Source organism: Drosophila bipectinata, chromosome XL (assembly GCF_030179905.1).
Source record: "Drosophila bipectinata strain 14024-0381.07 chromosome XL, DbipHiC1v2, whole genome shotgun sequence".
NCBI lineage: Eukaryota > Metazoa > Arthropoda > Insecta > Diptera > Drosophilidae > Drosophila > Drosophila bipectinata.
In genome coordinates this window covers 1,333,128-1,351,249 of record NC_091734.1, presented here as the reverse complement: position 1 = coordinate 1,351,249, position 18,122 = coordinate 1,333,128, and the positions used below count along the sequence as shown (strand labels likewise).

Genomic DNA, 18,122 nt, shown 5'->3' with positions numbered 1-18,122 from the left:
TTTGTCTATATTTTTTCGTATGAAACACACACACACCATAAGCTCCATAAAACATGAAACTATCGTATGTTCTAATCAATTGTATTCCTTGCTATGATCACCTTAAATAATTATTAACGTGTTCTCGTGTTTATTATTGTGTCATAATTATTCCACCGAACCAACCACCCCCTTCAATGTCACCACCACCACCACCATCCACTGCAACGACGCCTCCGTTGTTTCTCGCTGTGTACTCGTATTTGTGTTGTGATCGAATACTTTGTGATCGATAATATCGATAATATGTTGCTTTAACGAATACTAAGTGTACAGATCCCCTATAAAAAAACCCCAACCCCCCACCATTTGCACTTCAATGTCATTTGTCATTCAAAGCTTTTGTATCTATCAAAAAACAATCTTGTTTGCTTTGCACTCAAAAACAACCGATAACAGATCACCAATAAAACCGATTAACGATTACCGATTACCGATGACAGAACAAAGGACACTAAAACGAACACAAGACACACAGTAATCGCTTGCTTTTAATTTTTTGCTTTTTAATTTTGTTTTCAAATTTTTTTTATCTCCAACTCTAATGTCTAGAAACACATTCTCTCAAAGAAGAAACGAGTTAAAAAGACTGAATTGCTTAAGAAGTTGAAGAGTAAGTTATGGATTTTGTCCTTCAAAGTATATTTGAAACAAGACGGCATTTTAGGACTCTAAAGTATAAAGAGAAAAAATATTTCATTGAAAAAAAATCACTAGTTTTTGTTAAAATTCATAAATGGATCAACATTTTCAATATCACGTATACGCAATGTAGAACGAATATTACGTATACGCCAGGTGTGTCAGAAAACTGTCTATTGGGACTCTAAAGTATAAAGAGAAAAAATATTTCATTGAAAAAAAATCACTAGTTTTTCATTCTCATATTTTGTACAAAAGAATATTACGTATACGCAATGTAGAACGAATATTACGTATACGCCAGGTGTGCCAGAAAACTGTCTTTTAGGACTCTAAAGTATAAAGAAAAAAAATATTTCATTTAAAAAATCACTAGTTTTTGTTAAAATTCATTAATTGATCAACATTCTAATTTTTTTGTACAAAAGAATATTACGTATACGCAATGTAGAGCAAATATTACGTATACGCCAGGTGTGCCAGAAAACAATAATGACTAAAAGTTAGTTTTAAAAAAAAAAATTAGTAATTTTAGTAATTTTTCACAAAACTTCATGTAGCAGTTCCATTTTTTTAATCAAAATAGTTACATTTTAGATAAAAAACAACTTGAAAACCTAGTACAGAGAGAGTTTAACTAGTTTTATTTTATATTTTTTATGAACTATAATTTTTATTATTTTTTTAAATAACTGTAAATACACTTGAAAATTTAGTTTAGTTTCCAGCACCAGTTTTGTTCGACAAATTTTTATTTTTGACGAAAAGTCGCTGAAAAGTATGCTACAAAATCACCAAAAAACATGCACATACACTGCACAAAAAAAAAATACAAAACAGAAAATTTTCAAAAAGAAAACAACAAGAACAACACCCAAAGAAACAACAACAAAAAGAAAAGAAAAGAAAAGCGAGAAAATCAAGGATGTGAAAGAGAAGGCTATTCAATCATATAGTGCATTTATCTTTCTATCTCTCTCTCTCTCTCTGTCTGTTTCTTTCTCTATCTCTATCTATCTGTCTATGATGTGTGTGTTCTCTCTCTCTCTATCTATCTATCTCTCTCTCTCTCTCTCCCTTGTCTCCCAAAATTATTGTTTATTGTATATATTTTGCAATTGCCCAGATCAACGGCAGCGGCGGAGTTGCAACTGCACCGCAGCAACAACAATCGCAGCAACAACAACAACAACAATCGCAGCAGCAACAACAACAGCAGCTAGTAGGTCAGCAGACATCATCCCAACAGCAGCAGCAACAACAACAACAATCACAACAGCAGCAGCAACAACAACAACAACAGTCACAACAACAACAACAACAGCAGCAACAACAACAACTATCGATCGATTCTGCTGTTGCAACAGCAGCAGCAACATCTGGAGCCATTTACGGTGCCGACGATGCAGGTGCGGGTGTTGCTAGTGGCGGTGTTGGTGTTGGTGGTATTAGCAGTGGATTAATCAGTGGTTTAACAACAACAATCAGTGGTACAGCTATGGTGGTACAGCCACAGCAACAGCAACAGCAACAGCCGATGTTGCAACAATCGTTGCAACAACAATCGAGCGTCACATCCTCCTCCTTTGATTTTGCAGCTGATACGTTTCCGTGGGGCGAGTGCTTTGGTGGTGCTGGTGCTGTCAGTGGTGGTGCTAGTGGTGGTGCTATCGCAGGTGCAGGTGCGCAACAACATCAACAATATCAGCATCAGCAGTATCAGTATCAGTATACGCATACGCATCCGCATCAGCATCCGCATCCGCATCAAACATCCGTTATACAGCAACAGCAGTCAGTGACATCGTACGAGTCCCTTAAAAAAACCAAATCACAAGGTGGGAGCACAACAGAGCACAACAACAACGATACAGCAACAGCAAACTGCAACAACAGCAACAACAACTATGATTACAACAACAATTGCAACAACAACAACAACAGATTGCACTTCAAAAACCCACAAAAACACACACACAACCAACAGAAATCTAAAGATTAGTTCAAGATCACTTGCTTATCGATAGTTTTCCGTTTTTAAGAGTCTTTCGAGTTTCGATAGTTTCGATAACTCTCTTCTAGAACCTTGAAAACTAACAGTATTTTTCCCCAAAACAGCCTAGTTTTCAAAAAGTTGGTTGTATTTGGTAGACTATTTCATAAATCGATTACTATCGATATCGAAATAATCGAACCTTTATCGAAATAGTTGAAAAAGTGATCTATTTTGGTTTTTAAAAACTGAAAATTTTCAAAAAAAAATACCACACAGACATGTGTGTGTTTCTGCACCAACACTTACGCACTAAGCACTAGCACTAATACACACTCACACACACACACAACTACACCTATACATGGACAGCTGACGATGCACGATGCTTGTGGCCCCGCCCCTCCCTCTAGCGTATGTGTGTGTGTGAGTGTGTTGGGTGTGGGTGTGGGTGTGGGTGGGTGCGTACGCGTGTGTATGTGTGTATCTCGAATCTTTGAATATTTGAATATTTGGAAAAGTATCTTTTCAGTTTTTTTTTTGGATATTTTTTATTTCGATTTTTTTTTTGTTGATTTTTTGGGTTGGGATTGTGGGGGGGCGATGGCTGGAGCTGTCTGTCTCTTTCTCGCTCGTTCGCTCGCTCGCTCGCTCTCTCTTGCTCTCTATCTCTCTGTATCGATCTCTCTCTCTAGCCCTAGTACAGTGCATATGAATATGTTCTCTCTCTCTCTCTCTCAATATATATATATATATATATCTGTCTCGCTCGCTCGCTCGTTCGCTCTCTGCTCGCTGTCTCTTTTTCTCTACTAAAAATCTAAATATATATAAAAAAAATTAAGATATATCTCTCTGCTACTTTAACTGTTTCTATAACTGTCTCTTTCGCTCCACCTATCTACGTCTCTTTCTTAAACTATCGGTATTTGTATTTGCATTTGGCACGCTTTGAACTTTGAACTTTAAACTTTGATCTTTGAACCAGAAAAAAATATGTGATCTTTTAAAAACAAAATAATTAAAAAATAATTTTAAAAAATATATAAAAAAAAAAGATTAGATCGAAAATGGAGATCATTAATAGAAGAGTACAACAATAATCTGATTTTGCATTGGCAAAACTTAAATACTTTTGCATAGTCCTTACACACACACACACACAAGGACACATTAAGCCATACACATACAAACATAGCTAAGCACACACACACTCACACACACCCATGCAAGAAATATCACCTGTCCCTTTCTGTCAATTGTAATTTATTTTTTTTTTTTAATTAGTCTCAGACGCCTGTCGCTTTCAAAATTGCACTCACAGCCCAGATCACTTGAAAAATCATTCAAAAAATAAAAAAAAATTTTATTAAATATCTAAAATTAAAAACAGTCGCTTAAAAGATAACAAGTTTCTTGTTTTCTCTAAATTTTAAGATTAAAACCAAACCCACCCTATGATTTTTTTAAAAATAACTTTATTTTCTTCTAAAAACTATAAACTTTCAATATTTTATGTCCTGCTAAGTTAAAAAATTCTTTTTTTTAAGCGACTGAAGCCTAAAAAAAATCAAACCTCTCACTCACACACACACACATTTGCAACAAAAACCCCACACATAGAGCCACCGAAATAATTAGGCAGCATAGCGGCATTTTTTAGTGTTGTGCAGCGCAAATTAATATAACTAGTGCAAAATAACGCCATAAAATAGATAATTTTTAAAGCAATCAAATTCGATTAAAACTCTAAGCAAAAGTTTTGCCTACTACCGCCCGCCGCTTTTACTCTCTCTCTCTCTCTATCTATCTATCCCTATCTCTCTTTCTCTTTATCACTCTATCTCTATCTATCTAACTATCTTCCTCTCTATCTATTATATCCGCCTGTCTCTGTTTCACAATATTTATGAACGTATCTCTAACGATTTTGATGCAATTCGTTTATTTATTCCTCTCTATACCGGCCATAAATCCAAAAAAAAAATCCATAAAAAAAAAACAAAAAAACCAACCGAATAAATTACAGATAAATTGGATGGAACTTTCTCCAGATCCAGATCATCGTCAATGTCCAGCATTGATATGTCTTCCTCTGAATCTGTTACCTGTTTAGCTTTTATCGAGAGTTATGCAAAACGAAATGGTAAGATATTTATTTTATAATTTTATAAATTAAAGATATATAATTTTTTATTAATATTTTTTTTTATATTTTATAGATATTTTGGCACTTGTTCCTACTTTATGGATTGGAACTAGCTTCGGTTCGATTCTGACATTGTTCATCACTATGCCGGAGCGAGATGTGCGCAAATCTCAGCCAGTATTGATTACAATAAATGGTAGGTATAGTCTAGATATATGCATACCCGGTACTTGTCAATAAATACCCGGTACCTGTTCAAAAAAAAATACAGAAAATAATATCAATAAGTACCAGATCAGGTACTTATTAATTAAAAAATTGTTTAAATAGTGTTTAAAAAAATACTGAAAATAATATACATGGAAAATAATATACATATCCGGTACCTAAGAATGAATATTGTTTTAAAAATATACTAAAAATAATATACATTTGAAATAAACCTTATTTTTAAATACCTTTCTTTAAAAAATACAGAAAATAATATCCATATCCGGTACTTATGAATAAATACCTTTTTTAAGTACTGGAAATAGTATCTTTATCCGGTACTTATCAAAAAAATTCTATTTACAAAATACTGAAAATGATATACATATCCTGTACTTATAAATAAATACTGTTTTAAAAAATTACTGAAAATAATATCTATATCCGGTACTTATACATAAATACTGTTTATAAAATAGACTGAAAATACTATTCATACCTGGTACTTATGAATAAATACTGTTTTAAATAATATACTCAAAATAATATTCATAGACGGTACTTATGAATAAATACCTTTTTTTTTTAAAGAATTAATGAAAATAATATCCATATCTGGTATTAATGAATAGATATTTTTTTTTAACTATTACCTTTAAATGCTAGATTTTTTTAAAACAAAAATTAAAGCTTTCTAAATATAAACTTTATATCTTTGAACCAGGTGGCCCTGTGGTACGACTCAAAGGATCCATAACTTCCATGTCTTTTTTAGACTCATACGGCTCGATCATACCCTATACGTTTGAGACTTGGCGCGACGAGAACAAGGACAAGAAAGATCGTAATGCTATCCATACTCTTTTAACTTAAATGTAATCAAATTAATTAATTAATTATATATAATATATAATATATAGGTACACCTACAAAGAGCAGCAGCCGCACCAGTCCCACTTTTACACCGACAACTGCCAATACAATATCAAACACTTCGGTGGCCGGCGGTTCGGCGGGTGGTGCGTCCGCTGGTGGAGCTGGTGCCGGTGGTGGCGCCACTGGAGGTGCCAGCGCTGGTGGTGGTGTCGGTGGTGGCAGTGCCACCGGTGGCCCATCAGCAGGAGGAGCGGCTGGTGCGACACCCATTGGTGGCGGCAGTAGCAGTGGCATTGGTGGCGGCGGCGGCGGTATGAGCAGCAGCAGCGCCAGCAGCAGCGGTATCAGCGGCAGCGTCAGCACCGGCCTGGAAACCCTCACCGATCGACAATACATCGTTATCGCCAGCGAGAAGCAAACAAAAGTCTTCGATGTGGCCAACCAGTGCTGCATCAATCGCATACAATTATCGGAAATGGATTTTGCAGTCAAGGCAGAAACTATCACGATGAAAGGTAATTCTAACATGACTATTTTTTATCATATAATATTAATTCTTTAATTATTTTTTAATTTTAGATGGCTCTTGCTTAGCAACCTATCTTTCGAATGGCCATTTAATGGTACATAGTCTTCCTAGTCTAAAACTGTTATTGGATACTGATTTCTTACCGCTTATGGACTTAAGGTTAGCATTTAATTATTAACTAATCATATAATCTTTTTAATATATTTTAATAATTTTTTATATTTAGTTTTCAAACAAAATGTAAACAGGGAATTGTGGATCCAATGCTTTCGATATGGGGTCAACAGATCATTGTTCATGAAGATACAAATCAGTACGTTCTATATCTCTTACTATTATATTTTAACTATATATTTCTTAACTATTATCCTTCTATCTCCCTTATAGAATATCAAAAATATTTTGCTTTAGTCATAAAGGTCATGGATTGTACATGGCATCGCCCACCGAAATTCAAAAATTCACGATATCATCGGAATTTTGGTAGGTTTTCGGTATTAGTTGATATTAGTTTTGGTCTTTTTTCAACTTTCAACTCTTATTTGTTCTATTTTCAAGTCAATTTATTTTGGAGATGATGGGTGAACTATATACGGTACAGGAAATGCCCGAACAGCCGAAGGAGGGTTTCTTCAAGGGCCTATTTGGCGGCGGCGCCAAGCTCCTGGATCGTGAGGAGCTTTGTAAGTTTTTGGTTTTTCAAAAGGGACCTTCTTTACTAGAAAACTTGAGATAGGATTGGTCATTTCCAAAATTTTTTTTATTTTTTTCCCCCTTTTTCCTGGGCCACCCCTTGTAAAATCCAGGATTTCCATATATGACACCTTCCGATGCCCATATCTCTGGCAATTTCTATCCGATTCTTAAAAGGAATACCTTAATCGATTCGTGGATCGATTCTCCGCCAATCTACATCAAAACCTGGATACAAAATATTTTTTCGATTTTTTTCCCCTTTTTCCTGGGCCACCCCTTGTAAAATCCAGGATTTCCATATAGGACACCTTCCGATGTGCATATCTTTGGCATTTTCTATCCGATTTTCGAAAGGAATACCTTAATCGATTCGTGGATAAATTCCCCACCAATCTGCATCAAAACCTGGATACAAAATATTTTTTCAATTTTTTTCCCTATTTTCCTGGGCCACCCCTTGTAAAATCCAGGATTTCCATATAGGACACCTTCCGATGTGCATATCTTTGGCATTTTCTATCCGATTCATATAAGGAATACCTTAATCGATTCGTGGATCGATTCTCCACCAATCTACATCAAAACCTGGATACAAAATATTTTTTCAATTTTTTTCCCTATTTTCCTGGGCCACCCCTTGTAAAATCCAGGATTTCCATGTATGACACCTTCCGATGCCCATATCTCTGGCAATTTCTATCCGATTCCTAAAAGGAATACCTTAATCAATTCGTGGATCGATTCTCCACCAATCTACATCAAAACCTGGATACAAAATATTTTTTCAATTTTTTTCCCTATTTTCCTGGGCCACCCCTTGTAAAATCCAGGATTTCCATATAGGACACCTTCCGATGTGCATATCTTTGGCATTTTCTATCCGATTTTCGAAAGGAATACCTTAATCGATTCGTGGATAAATTCCCCACCAATCTGCATCAAAACCTGGATACAAAATATTTTTTCAATTTTTTTCCCTATTTTCCTGGGCCACCCCTTGTAAAATCCAGGATTTCCATATAGGACACCTTCCGATGTGCATATCTTTGGCATTTTCTATCCGATTCATATAAGGAATACCTTAATCGATTCGTGGATAAATTCCCCACCAATCTACATCAAAACCTGGATACAAAATATTTTTTCAATTTTTTTCCCTATTTTCCTGGGCCACCCCTTGTAAAATCCAGGATTTCCATATATGACACCTTCCGATGCCCATATCTCTGGCAATTTCTCTCCGATTCCTAAAAGGAATACCTCAATCGATTCGTGGATCGATTCTCCATCAATCTACATCAAAACCTGGATACAAAATATTTTTTCGATTTTTTTCCCCTTTTTCCTGGGCCACCCCTTGTAAAATCAGGATTTCCATATATGACACCTACCGATGCCCATATCTCTGGCAATTTCTCTCCGATTCCTAAAAGGAATACCTTAATCGATTCGTGGATCGATTCTCCACCAATCTACATCAAAACCTGGACACAAAATATTTTTTCGATTTTTTTCCACTTTTTCCTGGGCCACCCCTTGTAAAATCCAGGATTTCCATATAGGACACCTTCCGATGTGCATATCTCTGGCAATTTCTATCCGATTCTTGAAAGGAATACCTTAATCGATTCGTGGATCGATTCTCCACCAATCTACATCAAAACCTGGACACAAAATATTTTTTCGATTTTTTCCCCCTTTTTCCTGGGCCACCCCTTGTAAAATCCAGGATTTCCATATAGGACACCTTCCGATGTGCATATCTCTGGCAATTTCTATCCGATTCCTAAAAGGAATACCTTAATCGATTCGTGGATCGATTCTCCACCAATCTGCATCAAAACCTGGTTACAAAATATTTTTTCGATTTTTTTCCACTTTTTCCTGGGGCACCCCTTGTAAAATCCAGGATTTCCATATAGGACACCTTCCGATGCCCATATCTCTGGCAATTTCTATCCGATTCTCAAAGGGAATACCTTAATCGATTCGTGGATCGATTCTCCATCAATCTACATCAAAACCTGGATACAAAATATTTTTTCGATTTTTTCCCCTTTTTCCTGGGCCACCCCTTGTAAAATCCAGGATTTCCATATATGACACCTACCGATGCCCATATCTCTGGCAATTTCTATCCGATTCTCAAAGGGAATACCTTAATCGATTCGTGGATCGATTCTCCATCAATCTACATCAAAACCTGGATACAAAATATTTTTTCGATTTTTTTCCCCTTTTTCCTGGGCCACCCCTTGTAAAATCCAGGATTTCCATATATGACACCTACCGATGCCCATATCTCTGGCAATTTCTCTCCGATTCCTAAAAGGAATACCTCAATCGATTCGTGGATCGATTCTCCATCAATCTACATCAAAACCTGGATACAAAATATTTTTTCGATTTTTTTCCCCTTTTTCCTGGGCCACCCCTTGTAAAATCAGGATTTCCATATATGACACCTACCGATGCCCATATCTCTGGCAATTTCTCTCCGATTCCTAAAAGGAATACCTCAATCGATTCGTGGATCGATTCTCCATCAATCTACATCAAAACCTGGATACAAAATATTTTTTCGATTTTTTTCCCCTTTTTCCTGGGCCACCCCTTGTAAAATCCAGGATTTCCATATATGACACCTACCGATGCCCATATCTCTGGCAATTTCTCTCCGATTCCTAAAAGGAATACCTCAATCGATTCGTGGATCGATTCTCCATCAATCTACATCAAAACCTGGATACAAAATATTTTTTCGATTTTTTTCCCCTTTTTCCTGGGCCACCCCTTGTAAAATCAGGATTTCCATATATGACACCTACCGATGCCCATATCTCTGGCAATTTCTCTCCGATTCCTAAAAGGAATACCTCAATCGATTCGTGGATCGATTCTCCATCAATCTACATCAAAACCTGGATACAAAATATTTTTTCGATTTTTTTCCCCTTTTTCCTGGGCCACCCCTTGTAAAATCAGGATTTCCATATATGACACCTACCGATGCCCATATCTCTGGCAATTTCTCTCCGATTCCTAAAAGGAATACCTTAATCGATTCGTGGATCGATTCTCCATCAATCTACATCAAAACCTGGATACAAAATATTTTTTCGATTTTTTTCCCCTTTTTCCTGGGCCACCCCTTGTAAAATCCAGGATTTCCATATATGACACCTTCCGATGCCCATATCTCTGGCAATTTCTATCCGATTCTTGAAAGGAATACCTCAATCGATTTGTGGATCGATTCTCCACCAATCTACATCAAAACCTGGATACAAAATATTTTTTCGATTTTTTTCCCCTTTTTCCTGGGCCACCCCTTGTAAAATCCAGGATTTCCCTATATGACACCTTCCGATGTGCATATCTTTGGCAATTTCTATCCGATTCATATAAGGAATACCTCAATCGATTTGTGGATCGATTCTCTATATATCTATCCGATTCTAAATGTTTTCTAAGAAGGTTCCTTTTTTTAATATTGAAGTGAAATGAATATTAACCCTTTTTTGGTTTCCACAGTTGGCGAGCAGAGCGGGAAGGCTAATAGATCGGTGGCCCGGCACATACCCGGACCCAATTTGGAGCAGCTGGGCCAGAGGGCATCGACGGCCGCCTCGGAGATATCCCGGGCCCATCAGCTGGCGATGGAGCGCGGGGAGAAGCTGAATTTGCTGGAGGAGCGCGCCGAGCGCATGGCCAACACTGCTCAAGATTTCAGCGGCACTGCGCATCAATTAATGCTTAAATATAAAGACAAGAAGTGGTATCAGTTGTAAAATATCTATTTTAGGAGCCAATTCTACCACAGTTATTGTAATATTGCTTTTATAACACTTTCTACTACATTACGAGTAAAGTACACTTATTTAATTTCTGTTTTCAAGTCGTCACGTTATTTACAAAAACTGAAAACCAACAAAAAAAAAACAACAAAAACGCCGAAAATCCACAAAAACAACAACAAAAAAATGAAAACATAAAAAAACCAACAAAAAAACTGTTTTTAATAAAAATATATAGACCAAAAAATAACAAAAAAACTTAAAACTAGTTTAATTTGAAAGTCTGGAAGGAACCAACATCCTTCCAATTGGATTATTTCTTCCAACTCGAACGGGCAAGGCGATAGTGCTGGAAAATGGCGGCAGCTTGATTCAACTTCTTGCTGGAAAATATATCTAAGAAGACAGAAAGATACTTTAAATCAAATTTTGTTTATTTGTTTATTTATTTATAATAATATCCGAGCTTTAAATAAACAAAGTAAGCTTGAAAAGTAGTATTTATTTTTTTTCACAAATATCGATAAAATTTGAGTCAGACTTTTACAACACTGCAGCCTATCGGTTGGTTAGGCCATCTGTCACCATTAGTGAGGGCCCACCACTACTGTCAAGCAAAAGCATTTTTGCTGGAGAGTCTAACCATTTTATTTTAGTTAATAAAATACATATATTTCCACTCTTTTTTTCCGTTGTACGCGCGTGCAAAAAGACCAAGTGCAAGTGTGTCCATCGTACAATAATAATAATAATAATATTCGATTGAAAGGCAGTGATTCGAGCGGATCCGTGCGACGAAATTTTTCCCCGTTTCGTTTTTCGTTCGTTCGTGCGTTTTTTTTTTTCTCCACTCTCTCGGCCAAGCAGCAGCAGCAACCAGCACCAGCGTATTGTAAAAAATTTTTTGAGACCTTGAGAAAACACCCAGCACGGCGATATTCCAACTGCTGAAAAAACAAAAGAAATTGAGAAACGAAACGGTTATACTCGTACGCTTCTGGTAAGAGAATTTCTGGGGGCGAAAAAAATCGGGGGAAATTGGGAAATCGCATCACAATGAGGATTTCGTGTTTCATTTTTTTTTTTTTTTCCAAAATGCGTGCTAAATATGCGGACGTGTATGTGTGTATGTGTGCGTGTCTCGTTGAGCGCCAGTTCGTTCATGTGTGTTTGTGTGTGTTGAGTGTGGGGGGGCAGTAAGGGTGTGTGCGTGTGGTTTGAAATTTTCTTTTGTGTAAAACATTTGTAAGGTGCAACTGTTAGTGCATCGGTGTGTGTGTGTACCTGTGTATTGGTATTGGTTCATGTGTGCGTCATATTGGCATTAGTATGTGTGTATGTGTGTGTGTGTGAATGTATGCATTCCAACGGGGTAAAGTGGGGAGCCCACAAAGATGATGATGAACAAGAAGAAGAAGAAGAAGACGAGGCAGAAACAGTGGAAGAGGAAGCAAATTGGTGGGGGGGGGGAAGAGAGTGTTGGGGGTGACCACCACCAGGAGTAGTACCTGTCTACCGTCTATCGTTTATCGATGTCTGTCTATGTTTATTTGGGAAATAGCCCCCCCCTCCCCCCCGTCCCCCTCTCATCGCAATAGGCTTTACAAATAATTTAAAAATTATTAAACCAAAAACATTAAAAAACAGTGCAAGTGTCGGGAGGGAAATACGAACAGAAACAAAAAAAAAACAAAACAAATGCAGATAGCAGACAACGACAACGAATAAGACGAAGAAGAAGAAGAAGAGGTAAAACAAGAAAGAGAAGAAGCAGAAGGTGAAAAGAAAGTACAGACCAAACAGCTTTTTTTTTTTTTTTTTTTTTTGTATCTCAGCTGGTGGAAAAAAAAAAGAAATAATATTTTTTATAATAGGTTTATAGAAGTTTATAGATAGTTTATTATTTAAGGCTTTAAAATTAAGTTAAATTTTTGTTAATTTTTAGTGATCTAAGGTCTATAAGGTGGTGGTCTCATAGGAAACCTTTCAGATAGAGTTACTAAGAGTTGGGAGCTAGAGGAACTATATCTCCACCTTGGTTTCCTAGTTCCTAGTAGTATTATTTTAGGTTTTTTAAAGAGTTGACCCTGAGATCTATTTCACAATCTGTAAACCCCAGAAACCAGTCAAAACTCACTCAACCTGAATGTAATTCTATATATTTTTCTTAAAATTCAAAACATAACTCCCATCCAAAACAGCTGGTGTGTCATCTGTCGATTTATAAACATTTTCCAAAAAAAAAAATAATAATACATGTCTATACTTGCAGTTTCTTCCACACCGAGTGATATCTTAGGAAAGCAGTGCTTCAACGGACCAGCCAACGGGCAGCGGAGGAGCAGCTGAGCAGCCAGCCAAGATGGACAAGATTCGGATATTAAAGGAGAGCCGCCCCGAGATAATCGTCGGTGGCAAGTACCGTGTCATCAGGAAGATTGGTATGATATTTTAAACACTAATATATATCTATAGTTCTATAATTTAAAACTATAACTTATAGGTAGCGGTTCGTTTGGTGATATCTATCTGGGTATGAGCATCCAGAGCGGCGAGGAGGTGGCCATTAAGATGGAGAGCGCCCATGCCCGTCATCCCCAGCTGCTGTACGAGGCCAAGTTGTATCGCATTTTGAGCGGAGGCGTCGGCTTTCCACGGATCCGTCATCACGGCAAGGAGAAGAACTTCAATACACTGGTGATGGATCTGCTGGGTCCGTCGCTGGAGGATCTATTCAATTTTTGTACACGCCACTTCACCATTAAGACGGTGCTGATGCTGGTGGATCAGATGATCGGACGTTTGGAGTATATCCATCTCAAGTGCTTCATTCATCGCGACATAAAGCCCGATAACTTTCTCATGGGCATCGGTCGGCATTGCAACAAGCTATTCCTGATCGATTTTGGACTGGCGAAGAAGTTCCGTGATCCGCACACGCGCCACCACATCCTGTACCGTGAGGATAAGAACCTTACCGGCACCGCCCGCTATGCCTCGATTAATGCCCATTTGGGGATTGAACAATCACGTCGCGACGATATGGAATCATTGGGGTATGTGATGATGTACTTTAATCGGGGCGTCCTGCCATGGCAGGGCATGAAGGCCAATACCAAGCAACAGAAGTACGAGAAGATCTCCGAGAAGAAGATGTCGACGCCCATTGAGGTCCTGTGCAAGGGCTCGCCGGCCGAGTTCTCCATGTATTTGAACTATTGTCGTAGCCTGCGCTTCGAGGAGCAGCCGGACTATATGTACCTACGCCAATTGTTCCGGTAAGTGGTAGTTTTTTAGTATTTTTTCTAGTATTTTTTAAAAAATACTATTCATACATTTCATCAAAATTATCAAAATTATGACTTTCAATGCATGTTTTTTAGTATTTGTTTTTAGTTTTTGTTTTTTAAAAAGTAGTATTTTAAAATTATATGATTTTAGATTTTAAAAAGTAGTATTTATAGTATATTTTGTAGTTTTTCTTAAAAAGTATATGATTTTAATTGAATTTCTTATATTGTTTGAATTTTCTATCTAAATAATTTATGTTTTTCTTAAAATATAACAATTTTATAACAGTTTTGATTAAAAAATTTCAAAATTCTAGGTTCGATTTAAAAATTAAAATTATATTTTAAAAGCACCTTCTAAGATTGCTCATCTCAAGCATGTTAATGGGCTGTGGATGACTTTTTATTTTTATTTCACAAATTTCATCATTAAAGTCTTAATTTTAAGACATTTTTGTTAAAAAAAAGCATGTTATTGGCTTGAATTTGGTTCATTTTTTGTGCACTTCGATCATATGTCATGGCTATGGCTAACAACAACACTGGCAAGCAGACACCAATCATGTTCAAACATGTTCAGACATGTACTAATGTTATCCGTTCTCCACCAAACAGCATACTGTTTAGGACACTGAACCACCAGTATGACTACATCTACGACTGGACAATGCTGAAGCAGAAGACCCACCAGGGTCAGCCGAATCCAGCTATACTCTTGGAGCAATTGGACAAGGACAAGGAGAAGCAGAACGGCAAGCCCCTGATCGCAGACTAAGGACGATGGACTGGAGGGGGGACGCCCGTCCGTTCGAGCACAAGGACGAATGTGCCGGACGCTACAGAAGACGACGGAGTAGTAGTAGGAGGAGGAGGAGGAGGAGGACGATAACGGTGGGATAGAAGTCGTAAAAGCCGGATACTGAATGAAAAAAAGAAGAAAAAAACAGAAAAGGAATGAATTAACATCGTGCGGGATGATAGGATGTTTCTTAATATTAATTGAAATTCAATACTAAGCTAGTAAGAAGAAACCACAAAAAAAAAAAGAAGAAAAAAAAACAGAGCAACTACATCAGCAACAGCAACAAAAAAAAGCAAAAAAAAAACCATGAAAATAATTACAAAAAAAAGAAGAAGAAGAACCCCCGTTAGGTGTGAATTTTAGAAAATGACTCAAAATTTGAAGAAAAATTTCAAAAGTTAAGAAAAAAAAAAATTGTAATTTCAATTCACACCACAAATCGTTCACTTAATTCATACTCGCCCACTCGACCACCCACCCACCCACTCACCCAACCAACCAACACCCACTCACTCTCACACACACACACACACACTCTCAAATCATCATTGTCCACAAAAAGTAATAAAAAAAAAAAAATTATAAAAAAAAAATCACGAGAAAGAAAAACAAAATTTAAAATGAAAACCTTAGCCTAATAAATTACAAGAAAATAATAACGGTAATGCTGATAAGGAGAATAAGTAAAGTAAAAGAAAGAAAGAAAAATAAAAGAAGGATAATGAGAAGAAGGAGGAGGAGGAAGAACACTAAACAACCCATATATATTATATATATATATAAATACATATATATATGTATAAGGATATGTATATGTATGTATATATATAAGCGAATAAACACCATATATGTATGAATATATATCCATCAGATCGAAGAATCCAATGCTTAATTACGAACCGAGAGACCCGAAAAGCTCTGCAAAACTAATTAAATTGGAATAAATAAGAAACGAAACAAAAAAAAACACAATTAAACAATAAAAAAAATTTAATAAAAAACACTCAAAAAAAAAAAGATGTGCAGATTTGCGGATGAGCAGAATAATGATAAAAAGCGAAACACGAAAGCAAAAAGCCAACTTAGAGATGGGGGGAAGAAGTAATAAAATACAACAAAAACAACAACAAAAACCAGAAACAAAAGCAACAAGAGAATAATGCAAACAAATAAATAAATAAATAAATAATAATAATAAATACAATCGAGGAAGAAAAGGAAAAAAAACAACACAAAAACATGAAAAAAAAACAAAAAAAAACAGAACGCAAAACTGCAAAGTAATTTTGCATAGTAAGCAGTAATAATTATAAACATAACTTATATTTAATTTTTTGAATTACATCAATAAATATGTTGAAATTAAATTTCGACTCCAATGCTCGCTTTCTTCATGTAGACAGAGACGGGGCGATGTGCGGTGTTGGGTGCGCGAGAGAGAGAGAGGGGTTGGTTTAATATTTTAAAATATAAATATCTTATATATACTTATCTGACAAGTTTATTTTTTTATTGCACTTATTTTGCTGATTTTAATGTTTTTTTCTCTTTTTTTTTAAATTATTTTCCTTAATTTAGTTTCTATTGTTTTTACAATTTCTTAATTTTTTCTCATTTGGAAAGTGAAAATTAACAATTTTCGGTCTTCCATTTAAATTGTTTTATATTTCTATTTTGAATATAACTTTAGTTATATTATTAAAAACATTAGTTTAGGTTTGTACTAAGTATAGTTTCTTGTATATTTTATAAAGTTTTTGGAAAAGGAAATGAAAAACTTAATTACTTAATTTTTATTGGTCTTAATTTTCCAAACATATTTATAAAAAAAAAAATTAAGTAAAAAGTTATTTCAAACAAAGTAATAATTTAAAAAATAAAGTTATCGAAATTTGATTTTTTTTATCAATTAAAATTATCAAAAATTCTTATTCTTTTACCCTTAAATTTGAATAAAAAATAAAATATAATCATAATTAAAATAAATACTTGAAATTTTATTTAGAATTTAGAACTTAGAACTTAAATTTAGAACTTTGTGTAGACTTTGTGTAGAAATGTATATAGAAATGTAGTATTTTTGCTTTATTTTTTGAAAAAAATTATTGAAAAAATTAGAAAAGTAGTTAGAAAACTTGAAAAAAATTTAATTAAACACTAATTGCATCTTTAAGTATTTTTTATCATGGGTTTTTAAACAAAATCTACTAATTTTAACAAAAAAAAACTTGAAATATATAATTTAACTTTTATTTTAACAGCCAGCTCTGCAAAAATGATCTCTACAATTTTTTTTTATTTTCTTGAGAGCTTGAAGACGTTCTTCCCCCTTTACTGGCTTCTTCTGGCGCCTTCTGCACAATTCGCTTGTGAAATAGATTCATTTCTTTGTTTATTCATTGTCGTCTAATAATGACACGTCCGCCGTCAGTCTGTATGCAATGATTTTCTGTTTATATATATAAACATATACTATATATATATATATTTTTTTTTATTTTTTACGTGCCCCTCAATAACTACGATGCACTCCCTTTCGGTCAGGCGGCAGTGGTCGCTGATTGGAAGGCCAACTTGCTGTGTCGATAAGAAAGAATGACAGGGATGTGTGATGCGGTCACGTCACACAATTGATATATATACATATATATATTCAAGTGGCTAGTAACAGCTAAAAATTCTTTATTTAACTGCTTTTGTAAAAGTTTAAAAATAGTATACAGCTCTGGAGCTCTGTTGAAGGTAAAATTCTGCTTTTTCTTCAGGTAGAATTCTTCTCCGATTAGGTTTTAGACTTTTTAGGTTCCAGAAGTCATTGTTGCATCCCAAATCAACACCTGTGAATTTTTGTATAATATTAAAAGTTGTTTCTTTTTTGTTAAAACCCAAATATTTACCTGGAAAATAAGCCAAATAGTTTTCATCCTAGTCTTGGTTATTTCTAGGGCCTACATCCTTGACTTATTCTACAAAGGTTTATTTTTGGGAGTTCCCATATAAAGAAACTCTTATTCAAAGAATCTGCAAACATCAGTCATAGAAACAGTTTAAAAAAAAATACTTTTTCAAAAACTTAACCTAAAAAATGAGTCATTTCTT

At 35.4% G+C, this 18,122-nt stretch overlaps 2 protein-coding genes and 1 long non-coding RNA gene across 9 annotated transcripts in view; 2 read left to right on the top strand and 1 right to left on the bottom strand.

Annotated features, from left to right (window-relative positions):
- Tomosyn (syntaxin-binding protein tomosyn) overlaps positions 1–11,039 on the top strand; it is a 29,786-nt gene extending 18,747 nt beyond the window's left edge. For 4 of the 6 annotated variants that reach the window (XM_017232515.3, XM_070282448.1, XM_070282467.1 and 1 more), the window contains 9 exons: positions 4,704–4,820; positions 4,897–5,019; positions 5,758–5,877; positions 5,954–6,424; positions 6,489–6,597; positions 6,665–6,751; positions 6,826–6,921; positions 6,997–7,121; positions 10,669–11,039. In XM_017232515.3, the coding sequence (XP_017088004.2) occupies positions 4,704–4,820; positions 4,897–5,019; positions 5,758–5,877; positions 5,954–6,424; positions 6,489–6,597; positions 6,665–6,751; positions 6,826–6,921; positions 6,997–7,121; positions 10,669–10,925 (1,505 nt within the window). In that variant the 3' untranslated portion in view covers positions 10,926–11,039. Of the gene's footprint in view, positions 1–1,807; positions 2,520–4,703; positions 4,821–4,896; positions 5,020–5,757; positions 5,878–5,953; positions 6,425–6,488; positions 6,598–6,664; positions 6,752–6,825; positions 6,922–6,996; positions 7,122–10,668 lie in introns of all 6 variants that reach the window. The other 2 variants (XM_017232520.3, XM_017232519.3) reach the window with 2 other exon arrangements.
- A 473-nt stretch (positions 11,040–11,512) lies between these two features.
- On the top strand, positions 11,513–16,390 carry CkIalpha (Casein kinase Ialpha). Of its 2 annotated transcripts, none has more exons than XM_017232514.3 (4): positions 11,513–11,931; positions 13,204–13,372; positions 13,435–14,209; positions 14,837–16,390. In XM_017232514.3, the coding sequence occupies exons 2-4, from the start codon at positions 13,294–13,296 to the stop codon at positions 14,994–14,996; spliced, it is 1,014 nt and encodes a 337-aa protein (XP_017088003.1). In that variant the 5' UTR covers positions 11,513–11,931; positions 13,204–13,293; the 3' UTR covers positions 14,997–16,390. The 2 variants fall into 2 exon arrangements, with proteins under 2 accessions (XP_017088003.1, XP_070132834.1); XM_070276733.1 differs by lacking the exon at positions 11,513–11,931 and adding an exon at positions 13,114–13,135.
- Positions 16,391–17,673: 1,283 nt separating this feature from the next.
- On the bottom strand, positions 17,674–18,061 carry LOC138926465 (uncharacterized). Its single transcript, XR_011443008.1, has 2 exons — positions 17,921–18,061; positions 17,674–17,860 (listed from the first exon to the last, which is right to left on the bottom strand). It is a non-coding gene; the product is annotated as an uncharacterized lncRNA (long non-coding RNA).
- Between the last annotated feature and the right edge of the window lie 61 nt (positions 18,062–18,122).